At 42.0% G+C, this 13,899-nt stretch overlaps 1 protein-coding gene across 1 annotated transcript; it reads right to left on the bottom strand.

Moving 5' to 3' along the window:
- Positions 1–274: 274 nt before the first annotated feature.
- LOC110529118 (apolipoprotein D-like) lies at positions 275–2,478 on the bottom strand. The gene is made up of 4 exons (XM_021611260.3): positions 2,358–2,478; positions 1,703–1,824; positions 952–1,040; positions 275–795 (listed from the first exon to the last, which is right to left on the bottom strand). The coding sequence occupies exons 1-4, from the start codon at positions 2,475–2,477 to the stop codon at positions 545–547; spliced, it is 582 nt and encodes a 193-aa protein (XP_021466935.2). The 5' UTR covers position 2,478; the 3' UTR covers positions 275–544.
- Positions 2,479–13,899: the final 11,421 nt, after the last annotated feature.

The raw sequence follows: 13,899 nt of genomic DNA, 5'->3' as shown, positions 1-13,899 counted from the left end.
CATCTACCAATAGGTGCCCTTCTTTGCGAGGCATTGTATAAACTCCCTGGTCTTTGGGGTTGAATCTGTGTTTGAAATTCACTGCTCGGCTGAGGGACCTTACAGATAATTGTATGTGTGGGGTACAGAGATAAGGTGGTCATTCAAAAATCATGTTAAACAATATTATTGTACCCAGAATGAGTCCATGCATTTTATTACGTGATTTGTTAAGCACATTTTTACTCCTGAAATGATTTAGGCTTGCCATAACAAAGGGATTGAATACTTATAATCAATTTCAGCTTTTAATATTGTATTAATTTGTAAACATGTTTGTATGTGAAAACTACTTCTAAGGAGCATACATTCAGTTGTTCCAAACTCACTTCACTCGCACTAAAAGAGGGAGGCTCGCTCGGCTGGTGCTAGCACCTGCGTAGATCAAATCCACAGCTGAAACACAGATGAAGGTGCTTACATGTTCTAATAATTTGGACTCTATGTGCATGCCATGAGATGAATGTAAAACATATGCATTTTCTAGACTGAATCAGGTAGTCTCTTAGGCCCGCAGAGGCATGTCGACGCACAGCTCTTTGCTCTGGTCGGTGACGGTCATCACGTCGATGTTGATGCCGTTGGAGGTGAACACGTCGTACAGCTCCCCAAGTTTCTCCTTAGAGAGGGTTGGCTCTCTGCTCAGGATCCAGGCAAAGTCCACGTGGAAGGCACCCAGGAATTCAGTGCAGCTGTAGACCACAGAGTGGCCCTCGTAGTCAGTGGACAACACCCAGTAGGGGCCAGGGGAAGAGTCTGCAGGAGAGGAAAACATATATTCAAACAGTATACATAGACATATACGCCTCAGACCAGACATGGGTCAAAGACAGACAACATAAAATGTCAAATGGACTTATATAGGTCAACCTCACAAGAATGTTGAGACAAATATATTAGAGGTATGTTTACCCTCGAAGAAGGTGACTTCCAGCTTGGCGGGCTCAGAGGGGTCCTTGACCTTAGCATAGCCAGTAATAGCATTGACAGTGTTGTTAGACCTGAGAGAAAAAGGGAGAGAGAGAGGTTAAACACATTTAACAATGGCGTTTTGTGAGGCCTACTTACTCATCGATAGTAGATAAAGGAAAGCAGCACTTGCACGTTCACTCTGAATGTTCATGCTGTATCTGAGGTGATAACCTTGTTAACCGAGTCACCCCCACGCAAGCTGTGAACATTTTCATTGGATATTGACATCCCATCTTTTTTAAGTTACCATTCTGAGTAAACCCACAGTGCGGTTTTTCTTTAACTGTAGTTGATTGAATAGGAGCCTCGGACATGGGTTAGTAAAGGACAGTCTGCTCTCATGTAGAAATAGTTACATTTTGCTAAACTATTCCTTTAAAGTTAGAGTCAGCGATTCATGAAGTAAACAGCAATGCCGGATCGATTTCCACAACAACTAACTAACCAACTAACTAACTAATTGAAGCGCAATGATAAACTTCTCTTGCTGTTTCAGATATAGAAACTGTCACATTGTAGCTGTCGAAGCTAACCTGTGCACAGGCGCAGATACTCTGAGATTCTCTGGGTGCATCGTCTTGCGTTGTGCTCATCTGGATCTATGGTGTGCTCGTGGCAATGTCATATCGCTTAATCTCAGTTTAATGTACAAACATTTTATTTTGTTGAGCAATCTCTTAAATGTACATACAGCAGCTCCCTGTTGAGCACACCAACTACTCCGGGGCTCTTCAAGGAGTAGGTGGCAGTGCTGCACTCGCCCTTCTGGAAGATGGCAGGGAGCTTCTGGATCTCATACCACTTGCCCAGATACTGTACCAAAGACAAAGATAAAAGTTTACATGTCAATTTTATGACATGGAATGGCTTAGTGCTCTGGGGTTAGGTTCCCCCCCAGGAATAGATCTAAGTTAGGGTTAGGATAAGGGTCAAGGTTAGGGTTGGAGCTAGGGTTAGTAAGATAGATAGTTTAAATGTTACTGATAGCCTGTAGATAGTCTAGAGCATCTACAGATGAGCTATCCAAATTACTACACATTCATAGGAGCAACTTCAGGGACACTTTGTTTGGATAGTCCATCTGTAGATGGTCTACAGACATTTAGTAACAGTTCAACTATCTACTAACCCTAGCTCTAACCCTAATCTTAACCCTTACCCTAGTCCTTACCTTAACCCTTATTCTAATACGAATCCTAACTGTAACCTTAGTAAGCAGTTGCTTATCAACAGATTTGTTGATAGTATAACCATCTGTAGAGCATCTACAGATGGAAAATCCAGACTATCCAAGTAAAGTGTGTCCGCCATCTTAATATACGGTAATAAGTGTTTGGTATAGTCACCCTGGCGGTGTCAAAGTTTGCCTGGACGGGGGGTTGGGGGCATTTTCCAGGGCGGAAGGTCTGGGCGTTAGCTGCCAGAACGGACAGCAGAGTCAGAGACAAAACCTGTAGAGCCTGCATCTTGGGGTCTGTAGAGCAAAAGAAAGAAGAGTAGAGACAATCTCAGCAACTCCACTGGAGGACAATGACAATTGACTTCAAATATTCAGGACTTCATTCAAAATCAAAACATTTTGAATCAAATCACATTCTATTGGTCGCGTACACATATTTGGCAGATGTAATCACGGGTGTAGCGTAATGCTTATGTTCCTAGCTCCAACGGTGCAGTAATACCTAACAATACAAAACAATACACACAGAAATTAAAAGAAAGGAATTAGGAAATATATGAAAAGGTAGGAAACAGAAACACATACTGTACAAGCAATTCTCATAGACTCTGACCAAGCAATGTCCATTTTATGTCAGAATGGTGTTACAAATAACAACTTGCACATCATCATTCATAAGGCAAAGTGAATTCGCAGAGCTTAGAGCATCATAGAGAGAAAGAGTGGAATGAATGGGTACAAGTCCCACTTACCTTTACTTGTTCAGATGCTCAACCTGGTTACAGTAATGTTCAGTGGGTTACAGACACCTATTTCAATGTATTGGAGTGGGGGTGGCATGGTGGTGGGGTGCGTGAGAGCTTGGCACCTGTTCAAATGGCTGTTATAGAAACAAACTCCTTGCTGACTCTGCTAATGACTGACATGTTTGTGCTTTTGGTTGTTACGCGAGTGGAATAATATGCCATTTAGAAGATGCTTTAATCCAAACCGATTTACAGTAGTGAGTGCATGCATTTTCTTGTGTGTGACCCACAGTGGGAACCAAACCCAAAATGCTGCCATTGAAAGCGCCATGCTCTAGCAAAGTATTAAGTAATAACAGTAACAATAGTACAATGTTGTTAATAGTGTGATTACGGTGTTTCTACACAGGTATAAGAGTATCTTAACTTCCTACTACTTTCTTAGATATTGTACCATTGCACGACATTGCCAGCATTCAAGCTAAGACTTGAGTAAATGGGCAGTAAAAGGTCTCATTTGAGCACCTCATCCATTTGAACACCATTATTGTATTTATTATTTTACTGGGGTTACAAATGAACTTAGAGTATATTGTGGTTCATTTTGTCTACTGTGAGGACCATTTTAGGGGAAATAGAAGCACAAGCTCTCCCTCGCCCTCCATTTGGCAATTCTGACCATAATTCTATCCTCCCCATTCCTGCTTACAAGCAAAAATTAAAGCAGAAAGCACCAGTGACTCGGGTCAATAAAAAAGTGGTCAGATGAAGCAGATGCTAAGCTACAGGACTGTTTTGCTAGCACAGATTGGAATATTATCTGGGATTCTTCCGATGGCATTGAGGAGTACACCACATCAGTCACTGGCTTCATCAAGAAGTGCGTAGATGACGTTGTCCCTACAGTGACTGTACGTACATACCCCAGCCAGAAGCTATGGATTACAGGCAACATCCGCACTGAGCTAAAGGGTAGAGCTGTCGGTTTCAAGGAGCGGGACTCTAACCCGGACGCTTATCAGAAATCCCACTATACCCTCTGACGAACCATCAAACAGTAAAGCGTCAATACAGGACTAAGATGGAATCGTACTACACCAGCTCCGGCGCTCGTTGGGGGGCTTGCAAACTATTACAGACGACAAAGGGAAGCACAGCCGAGAGCTGCCCAGTGACACGAGCCTACCAGAAGAGCTAAATTACTTCTATGCTTTCTTCGAGGGAAATAACACTGAAACATGCATGAGAGCATCGGCAGTTCCAGACAGGTGTGCGATCACGCTCTCCGAAGCCAATGTGAGTAAGACCTGTAAACAGGTCAACATTCACAAGGCCGCAAGGCCAGGCGGATTACCAGGACGTGTACTCCGAGCATGCGCTGACCAACTGGCAAGTGTCTTCACTGACATTTTCAACCTCCCTATCTGAGTCTGTAATACCAACATGTTTCAAGCAGACCCCCATACTCCCTGTGCCCAAGAACACTAAGGTAACCTGCCTAAATGACTACCGACCCATAGCACTCACATCTGTAGCCATGAAGTGTTTTGAAAGGCTGGTCATGGCTCACATCAACGCCATTATCCCAGAAACCCTAAACCCATTCCAATTTGCATACCGCCCCTACAGATCCACAGATGATGCAATCTCTATTGCGCTCCACACTGCCCTTTCCCACCTGGACTAAAGGAACACCTATGTGAGAAAGCTATTCATTGACTACAGCTCAGCGTTCAACACCATAGTGCCCTCAAAGCTCATCACTAAGCTAAGGACCCTGGGACTGAACACCTCCCTTTGCAACTGGATCCTGGACTTCCTGACAGGCCGGCCCCAGGTGGTAGGAGTAGGTAGCAACACATCTGCCACGTTGATCCTCAGCACCCCCGGTCCCTTCAGGGGTGCGTGCTCAGTCCTCTCCTGTACTCCCTGTTCACTTATGACTGCACGGCCAGGCACGACTCCAACACCATCATTAAGTTTGCAGATGACACAACAGTGGTAGGCCTGATCACCAACAACAACGAGACAGCCTATAGGGAGGGGGTCAGAGACCTGACCGTGTGGTGCAAGGACAACAACCTCTCAACGTGATCAAGACAAAGGAGATGATTGTGGAGTATAGGAAAAGGAGGACAGAGCATGCCCCCATTCTCATCGACAGGGCTGTAGTGGAGCAGGCTGAGAGCTTCAAGTTCCTTGGCATCCTCATCAACAACAAACTAACATGGTCCAAGCACACCAAGACAGTCGTTAAGATGGCACAACAAAACCTATTCCCCCTCAGGAGATTGAAAAGATTTAACATGGGTCTTCAGATCCTCAAATGGTTCAACAACTGCACCATCGAGAGCACTGGTTGCATCACTGCCTGGTATGGCAACTGCTCAGCCTCCGACCACAAGGCACTACAGAGGGTAGGGCGTACGGCTCAGTACATCACTGGGGCCAAGCTTCCTGCAGTGAATGGCTGGAATGGAGTGAATGGAATGCTATCAAACATGTTTTTTTCTTCACGTGTTTGATACCATGCCATTCACTCCATTCCAGCCATTCACTCCATTCCAGCCATTCCACTCCATTCCAGCCATTCCAGCCATTCACTCCATTCCAGCCATTCCACTCCATTCCAGCCACTTTTATGAGCCGTCCTGCCTTCAGCAACCTCCACTGACATACAGGTACTGTAAGGTGGACTAGGGCCGTGTTATATTGGTTTCTCTTGATCAATATCTTTTATCAGAAATCTGAAAGATCTCAGTTTGGACCATTCAAAGATATTGAGTTGTTACAAATCCTCAGATATCTTGTCAGTATTTGCAGCAGCAAAAGACGCAATCATCTATTTGTGTACTCCAGGCCTCCTCGAAGAGCTTGTCAATTCCTTGTGTCCCTGTGTCTGTTTATAATGAATCCTCAGGGAAGGTTTTGCTTATCATGACATGGAGGTTGGTGGCTAAGGAAAATCATATTTTTCTGATGTGACCACCTTTACAAACCCAACTGATCGTATTTATCCTAACTCAACCCAATTGGTTACTACCTGCCTGGTACCAAATGGTGCCATGTGGACCTTGTTCGAATGATCCGCAGGTTATTGTGTGATTACAATTTTATCATGTAATATCACATTGCTTTTATGGCATGACAGGGTGAATAAAAAATGAATAGCAGTAAATAACATCTTAGGTGTTTAGAAATTGCATGGTTTTATGGTAAATACACTATTATAACCCATGCATGACTTTATTTCTTGAGTACTGTAAAAGAGAATGTGTTCTCATTGACTTACCCGCTTAAGTAAACGCAAATACAAAAGCAGTGAATGTCATTGGATTATCGACTATTTACGTAAAAGGTGAGGACGTGACAACCAGAGCCACTCAACAGGAGGTAGAGTCCCAGGAGAGGGGTACTTCCCCCCCCTTCATCAAACACGTTCACATAGCAGACCCCCTGAGTGTGTACACAGGTGTCTTATACACAGGGTTTTGGCACACTAGGGTAACACGTCAATCCTAATTATGCAAGTTCTACATCCATGTAACTACTGACACCTCTTTCACATACAGTACATGTAACACTCTCATTCAATGTTCCGTCTAAGCTGCGTGCAGTAGCTGAGACTGCCGTGCAGAAGAAATATCAGAGATTTTGTTGAAGGCAGAACGCATTGACACACATGACTCAGCCCATACTCGCTACACAGACCAGTGCGGCATAACCAATCAGAGCTGCAATAGGCCTATATGCAAATAGACCATTGCCATATATGGATCTGTGCCATTTACCTTTAACTAAACTGTGTTTACAGAATGAGTGGTCCTGAGTAGATGAGCTTGTTTTGTGATCAAAGCAAGAGCTGCATGTAGCCACATGTGCACGTTTTGTTCATCTCCTTTGCTAGGTAGTGAGTTATTAACCCAGTTACAGATCATTTGTGGACAGCAATAGGGGAGTGATTGCTTCCTACAAGACGTGTACATTTCTAGACATCTTTGAAAAGCAAGTCAGATATAGAGCTTTTTTTGTCTTAAAGGGGCAGTGTTGTATTTTGAGGCAGGCCTGAATAAGCTAAGTAGCCAATAGGCAGATAGCATCATTTGTGTGATTCTCTGTAATAATGGTACGGGAATAATAATGCACTTTATTTTGCAAAGTGGTGTCTTACATCAAACAACACAACAACATTTTCAGTCACCTCCTTGTCTGAGTGGATAAAGGTTAATGTCAAGCCCTGCATGTTTTTTTTCAAAAGTCTCATCGAATGTAGGCCTACATTGAACACCACACATTGGCTGCTACTAATTACTGATGAGACAGCCTATAGGGAGGAAGTCAGAGACCTGGCCGTGTGGTGCCAGGAATACAACCTCTCCCTCATTGTTATCAAGACAAAGGAGATGATTGTGGACTACAGGAAAAGGAGGCCCGAGCACGCCCCCATTCTCGTCGACGGGGCTGTAGTGGAACAGGTTGAGAGCTTCAAGTTCCTTGGTGTCCCATCACCAACAAACTATCATGGTCCACACATACTAAGACAGTCGTGAAGAGGGCACGACCAAGCCTATTCCTCCTCGGGAGACTGAAAAGATTTTGCATGGGTCCTCAGATCCTCAAAAGCTTCTACAGCTGCACCATCGAGAGCATCCTGACTGGTTGCATCATTGCGTTGTATGGCGACTGCTCGGCCTCCGACTGCAAGGCACTACAGAGGGTAGTGTGTACGGCCTAGTACATCACTGGGGACAAGCTTCCTGCCATCCAGGACCTCTATGCCAGGCGGTGTCAGAGGAAGGCCCTAAAAATTATCAACGACTCCAGCAACCCTAGTCATAGACTGTTCTCTCTGCTAATGCAACGCAAGCGGTAAAGCGGTACCAGAGCGACAAGTCTAGGTCCCAAAGGCTTCTTAACAGCTTCTACCCCCAAGCCATAAGACTCCTAAACAGCTAATCTATAGGCTACCCAGACCCCTCTTTTACGCCGCTGCTACTCTCTGTTTATAATCTATGCATAGTCACTTTAACTCTACCTACATGTACATATTACCTCAACTACCTCGACTAACTGGTGCCCCCACACATTGACTTTGTACTGGTACCCCCTGTATATAGCCTGCTCCTGTTTAAATATTTGTAACTTTTTATTTTCTATTTTTTACATAACACTTTTTTTCTCTTAACTTCTTAAAGTATTGTTGGTTAAAGGCTTGTAAAGTAAGCATTTCACTGTAAGGTTGTATTCGGTGCATTTGATTTGATTTGATTTACTGTAGGCTGAATGGTGGAACAGCTACTTCCATGTTAAAATGTTATGGGATGCATTTTCTCCATTGTTTTTGATGGTAGGCCACTCTGGTAGGTCGACATTATGATCAAATAGCCACAGTAGCCTACTTGACTACTGTTAAAACTGTCACTTAAAGCGAGTACAGGCTCAGTGTTCACAGTAAATGTGCGCTGGAAGTTGCACCGAACCTTCAAGTTTGCACTCAGCAGACCTGAAATTTGCTCAGAGGGAACATTGCTCTCATTCATGGTTGAGCTGGTACCAATTACTGGTACCATATAGGAGCGTAATACTGCATGCTGGTTGTTCAATTATTATCGGTCAAATAGTCTGATTACTTGGGTTAGATTTAGGTTGTTATGTCTCAACTAATACTTCCTATTAAAATGTTTTTTTCTTCTTCTGAAAAACAATTTAAAAAAATAAGATACAATTGTAACGGATGGCGCTAGAGATGAGAAGCAGGTACGGGGAGTCAAACATTTTATAAGGAACAGACATAGAACAAGACAGAAACAGCATCAGCACACGGGTAACAGAGCTGGGGAACTGACAAATATAGGGGTGGTACTAAACAGGTGATTGAGTGAGTCCAATATCGCTGATGCACGTGACAAGGGAAGGCAGGTGTGCGTAATGATGGTGGCAGGAGTGCGTAATGATGGTGGCAGGAGTGCGTAATGCAGGGCAGCCTGGCGCCCTCGAGCACCAGGTAGGAAGAGCGGGAGCAGGCGTGACAACAATAAAATAAACTATAACACATGACTAATTAGAATTGCCCAATCTGATATGAATCAGACGTTTTTACTTAGTTAGCCTGTTAGTTATGGGCAGATTCAACTCAGTTCACCATATGGTGAGGTATCCATGTCAATAACCCAAAATGTAATTTTCATGACTGCATTATGATGCATTATTCATGTCTGTTTATATATTTATGTTTAAATATTTATATACACATTTATAGCCGTTTTTACATCAACTGTTGTCTTTAAAGTATACTGCTTAAGATTAAACTCATTAAACACAAGATAGCCTAGACGTAGCCAAGTGGAGACCAATATCTATGTCTAGTGTATCATAAGGTTATGAATGAACTGTCAAAATTGAGTTATGCATACCCCTTGAGTTATTCCACATTTTGTTGTGTTACAGCCTGAATTCAAAATGAATTAAATCACCCATCTTCACACATTACCCCATAAAGATAAAGTGAAAACATGTTTTTACAGATTTTTGCAAATGTTTTGAAAATTAAATAAAGAAATTGGGTTAGTGAGGAGAGAGTGGGATTAATGGAGAGAGAAACGCATGGAGATGTACTGTGTGACTTTCACCACTGATTCCTAGCCTTAATGATTCCCAGTCTATACTCAGGGAGTAAACAAGCAACAGAAAAAATATGTCAGGAGCTTTTGGATTTGGCTTTTGATGTTTCTTATGTCTATATAGAGATGTTACATATCTTCTTGGCCGGCTCAGTTTCAAGTTTTATTGTCACAATCACAAAGTACAGTGAAATGTTTTTCTTGCAAGCTCTTTCCCAACAATGCAGTAACTAATATCAGTAGTAAAAATATAATACTATATAGTAAAGTAGAACAAAAGCACACATGAAATAGAAATAGGAAAAACACGAGAAAGTAAGTAAGCGAAGTACAGGGTCAAATCAAATTTTATTTGTCACATGCTTTTTAAACAACAAGTGTAGACTAACAGTGATATGGTGACCCAATCTCATTTACATAAAAATTCAAAACCCTGAGTCAATACATGTTAAAATCACCTTTGGCAGCCATTACAGCTGTGAGTCTTCCTGGGTAAGTCTCTAAGAGCTTTGCACACCTGGATTGTACAATATTTGCACATTCAGATTATTTTAAAATTCCTCAAGCTAAGTCAAAACTGTAACTAAGCCACTCGGGAACCTTCAATATCATCTTGGTATGCAACTCCAGTGTATATTTGGCCTTGTATTTTAGGTTATTGTCCTGCTGAATTTGTCTCCTAGTGTCTGTTGGAAAGCACACTGAACCAGGTTTTCCTCAAGGATTTGTCCTGTGCCATTCCATTTATTTTTATCGTAACAAACTCCCTTGCCAATGACAAGCATACCCATAACATGATGCACTATGCTTGAAAATATGAAGAGTGGTACTCAGTGATGTGTTGGATTTGTCCCAAACATAACACCTGGTATTTAGGACATAAAGTTCATTACTGTCTTATTGCAAACAGGATGCAAGTTTCGGAATATTTCTATTCTCTACAGGCTTCCTTCTTTTCACTGTCATTTAGGTTAGTATTGTGGCGTAACTACAATGTTGTTGGTCCGTCCTCAATTTTCTCCTATCACAGGCATTAAACTCTGTAACTTTTTAAAAGTCACCATTGGCCTCATGGTGAAATCCCTGAATGGTTTCCTTCCTGAGTTAGGAAGGACGCCTGTATCTTTGTAGTGACTGGGTGTATTGACACACCATCCAAAGTGTAATTAATAACTATTTAATGTCTGCTTTTTTTTTTACCCATCTGCCAATAGGTGCCCTTCTTTGCAAGGCATGGGAAAAACTCCCTGGTCTTTGTGGTTGAATCTGTTTTTACATTTCCTTGCTCGACTAAAGGACCTTACAGATAATTGTATGTGTGGGGTCCAGTGATAAGGTAGTCATTCAAAAAATCATGTTAAACACTATTACTGCACACAGAGTGAGTCCATGCAACCTATTTTGTGATTTGTTAAGCACTCCTGAAATGATTTAGGCTTGCCATAAAAAGAGGTGGAATACTTGTACTTCTACTCAATTTCAGCTAACTTTTTGTATTCATTTGTAAACATTTCTAAAAACATAATTCCACTTTGACATTAGGGGGTATTATGTGTAGGCCAGTGACACAAAATATCAATTTAAACCATTCTAAACTCAGGCTGCAAAACAACAAAATGTGGAAAAATGTTGACAGTCCCGTATACCCCCAATATTGATAAGAAATTACAATACCAGACACTTTTGGATAGAAAAAAAGAGGAAACAAATAAAGCCTTAACAGTCAGCAGCCTACACCAACATTAGTCTCCATTCATACAAAGTGTCAGGTAAATTACCACGGTAGATGTGCTGTGGTAAACAAGTACACTTTATTCTCTCTGTGCAGCAAACACTTGATAATCCAGATGCTTCAAAGATCGAAACTGTTCTAAGGCAGTCTGACAAAACCTCTAAAGTTGATTTCCAAACTGTATCAAGGGTTGATTGAGGCTTTTCCCAATGACACAAAACATGTCAAAAAAAAATGTGAGAAAGAGCCGGGAGACGCTATTGATGATGATGATGAATGGATAGAGATATGTTTCAATGCCCAGTCATGTTCATATAATCTCAGACATAAATGACTGCAATTTAAGACCATCCATAGATCGTACTCTATGCCAGTGTAACTCAATAGCATGCACTTAGAAATGTCATTCCTCTGCTGGAGGTGTAAAACACAAAAGGGGACATGTTTGCATAAGTTATGGTCTTGTGAAGGCTGGCTAAATTCTGGCAGAGTATGTCTTTTATCTCAGCATGTCGACAGATTTCCCCTTGTCCCTGCTTTTGTTTGCTTGTAAATGTCGATACTGGAGCCTGTTATCAAACGACACTGTGTGACCAAGCATCTAAGAAATGCATTGCCATTAATTGGAAGGTTGGTTATCCTCCCACAACGTCACAATGGATGGCAGAAATGTCAAGTTATCACTAGATTAAGGTTATACCGGGCAACTTTCATAAGGCCTGGATGCCTTATATGGAATACAGTCCGACAAAAGGAGTCTGTGTTAAAAACACCTATTTAGCCTATCCCTAGCCTTGGGGGTCTACCATCCTGTGGGTTGTCACTCTGTGCTTGGCATAATATACCCAAAAGCAATAATGAATGTTTCACTAAGATCCTAAAGCTGAGTAGGATGTGTTGGGTTGGGGCACTGTAGGGTGGTGGACCCATAAGGACAGGATGGGGCGACCCAGTAGTATTGTGTGCAAGTGAAAAGAGCTCTACAATACTATTAGGCCTATGGGATTAATTATATGGAGGATGTGCTGTTTCTGTGTGTTAATGTATATGTGTATGTGTGTTTTTTAAAAAAAAAATTATTTCAAAACCTTTCCCTTGGGAATAAAAAATAAAAAATTGGGGAATTTTGGGGGGGGGGTTGAGGTATTGGCTAGACTGGTGGTGGTCAGGCGTGCAGGTGGCTCGGGCTGGCTGGGAGTCTGGCTGAAATATGATATAGAGGAAGTCTTAATAAAGACAATTAAAAGTATTTTGACTAGGTTTTTTAACGATTTGTTAGGCTTTTGGTTAAAGGTGCACAATATTGATGATTTAATTACCGTTGATCAGGTTCAGTCTTATCAATCACGCAACATATTTACTGTAACAATGATCTCTTACCTAGCTTGATGACTGGCAGCCTTTTTGCTGACATTTTGTAGTTCTAAATAGAGACAGCTAGAAGGGCCATGGGCCATATTGGATTGTCTACAAATGCAGGAAATTACAGTGCCTTGCGAAAGTATTCGGCCCCCTTGAACTTTGCGACCTTTTGCCACATTTCAGGCTTCAAACATAAAGATATAAAACTGTATTTTTTTGTGAAGAATCAACAACAAGTGGGACACAATCATGAAGTGGAACGACATTTATTGGATATTTCAAACTTTTTTAACAAATCAAAAACTGAAAAATTGGGCGTGCAAAATTATTCAGCCCCTTTACTTTCAGTGCAGCAAACTCTCTCCAGAAGTTCAGTGAAGATCTCTGAATGATCCAATGTTGACCTAAATGACTAATGATGATGAATACAATCCACCTGTGTGTAATCAAGTCTCCGTATAAATGCACCTGCACTGTGATAGTCTCAGAGGTCCGTTAAAAGTGCAGAGAGCATCATGAAGAACAAGGAACACACCAGGCAGGTCCGAGATACTGTTGTGAAGAAGTTTAAAGCCGGATTTGTATACAAAAAGATTTCCCAAGCTTTAAACATCCCAAGGAGCACTGTGCAAGCGATAATATTGAAATGGAAGGAGTATCAGACCACTGCAAATCTACCAAGACCTGGCCGTCCCTCTAAACTTTCAGCTCATACAAGGAGAAGACTGATCAGAGATGCAGCCAAGAGGCCCATGATCACTCTGGATGAACTGCAGAGATCTACAGCTGAGGTGGGAGACTCTGTCCATAGGACCACAATCAGTAGTATATTGCACAAATCTGGCCTTTATGGAAGAGTGGCAAGAAGAAAGCCATTTCTTAAAGATATCCATAAAAAGTGTCGTTTAAAGTTTGCCACAAGCCACCTGGGAGACACACCAAACATGTGGAAGAAGGTGCTCTGGTCAGATGAAAACAAAATTTAACTTTTTGGCAACAATGCAAAACGTTATGTTTGGCGTAAAAGCAACACAGCTGAACACACCATCCCCACTGTCAAACATGGTGGTGGCAGCATCATGGTTTGGGCCTGCTTTTCTTCAGCAGGGACAGGGAAGATGGTTAAAATTGATGGGAAGATGGATGGAGCCAAATACAGGACCATTCTGGAAGAAAACCTGATGGAGTCTGCAAAAGACCTGAGACTGGGACGGAGATTTGTCTTCCAACAAGACAATGATCCAAAAC

Source organism: Oncorhynchus mykiss, chromosome 8 (genome assembly GCF_057628025.1).
Source record: "Oncorhynchus mykiss isolate SJ-2025 chromosome 8, ASM5762802v1, whole genome shotgun sequence".
NCBI classification, from domain to species: Eukaryota; Metazoa; Chordata; class Actinopteri; order Salmoniformes; family Salmonidae; genus Oncorhynchus; species Oncorhynchus mykiss.
Note: the sequence above shows the minus strand (reverse complement) of the source record. Positions and strands in the feature narration are given on the sequence as shown.

Excerpts from the sequence above, each read along its gene's own strand:
- LOC110529118 (XM_021611260.3), bottom strand. The coding sequence starts at position 2,477 with ATGCAGGCTCTACAGGTTTTGTCTCTGACTCTGCTGTCCGTTCTGGCA. Across the intron at positions 1,041-1,702 it reads GTGCTCAACAGGGAGCTGCT|GTCTAACAACACTGTCAATG; the intron begins GTATGTACATTT and ends TTTTTCTCTCAG. Across the intron at positions 796-951 it reads GGAAGTCACCTTCTTCGAGG|ACTCTTCCCCTGGCCCCTAC; the intron begins GTAAACATACCT and ends CCTCTCCTGCAG.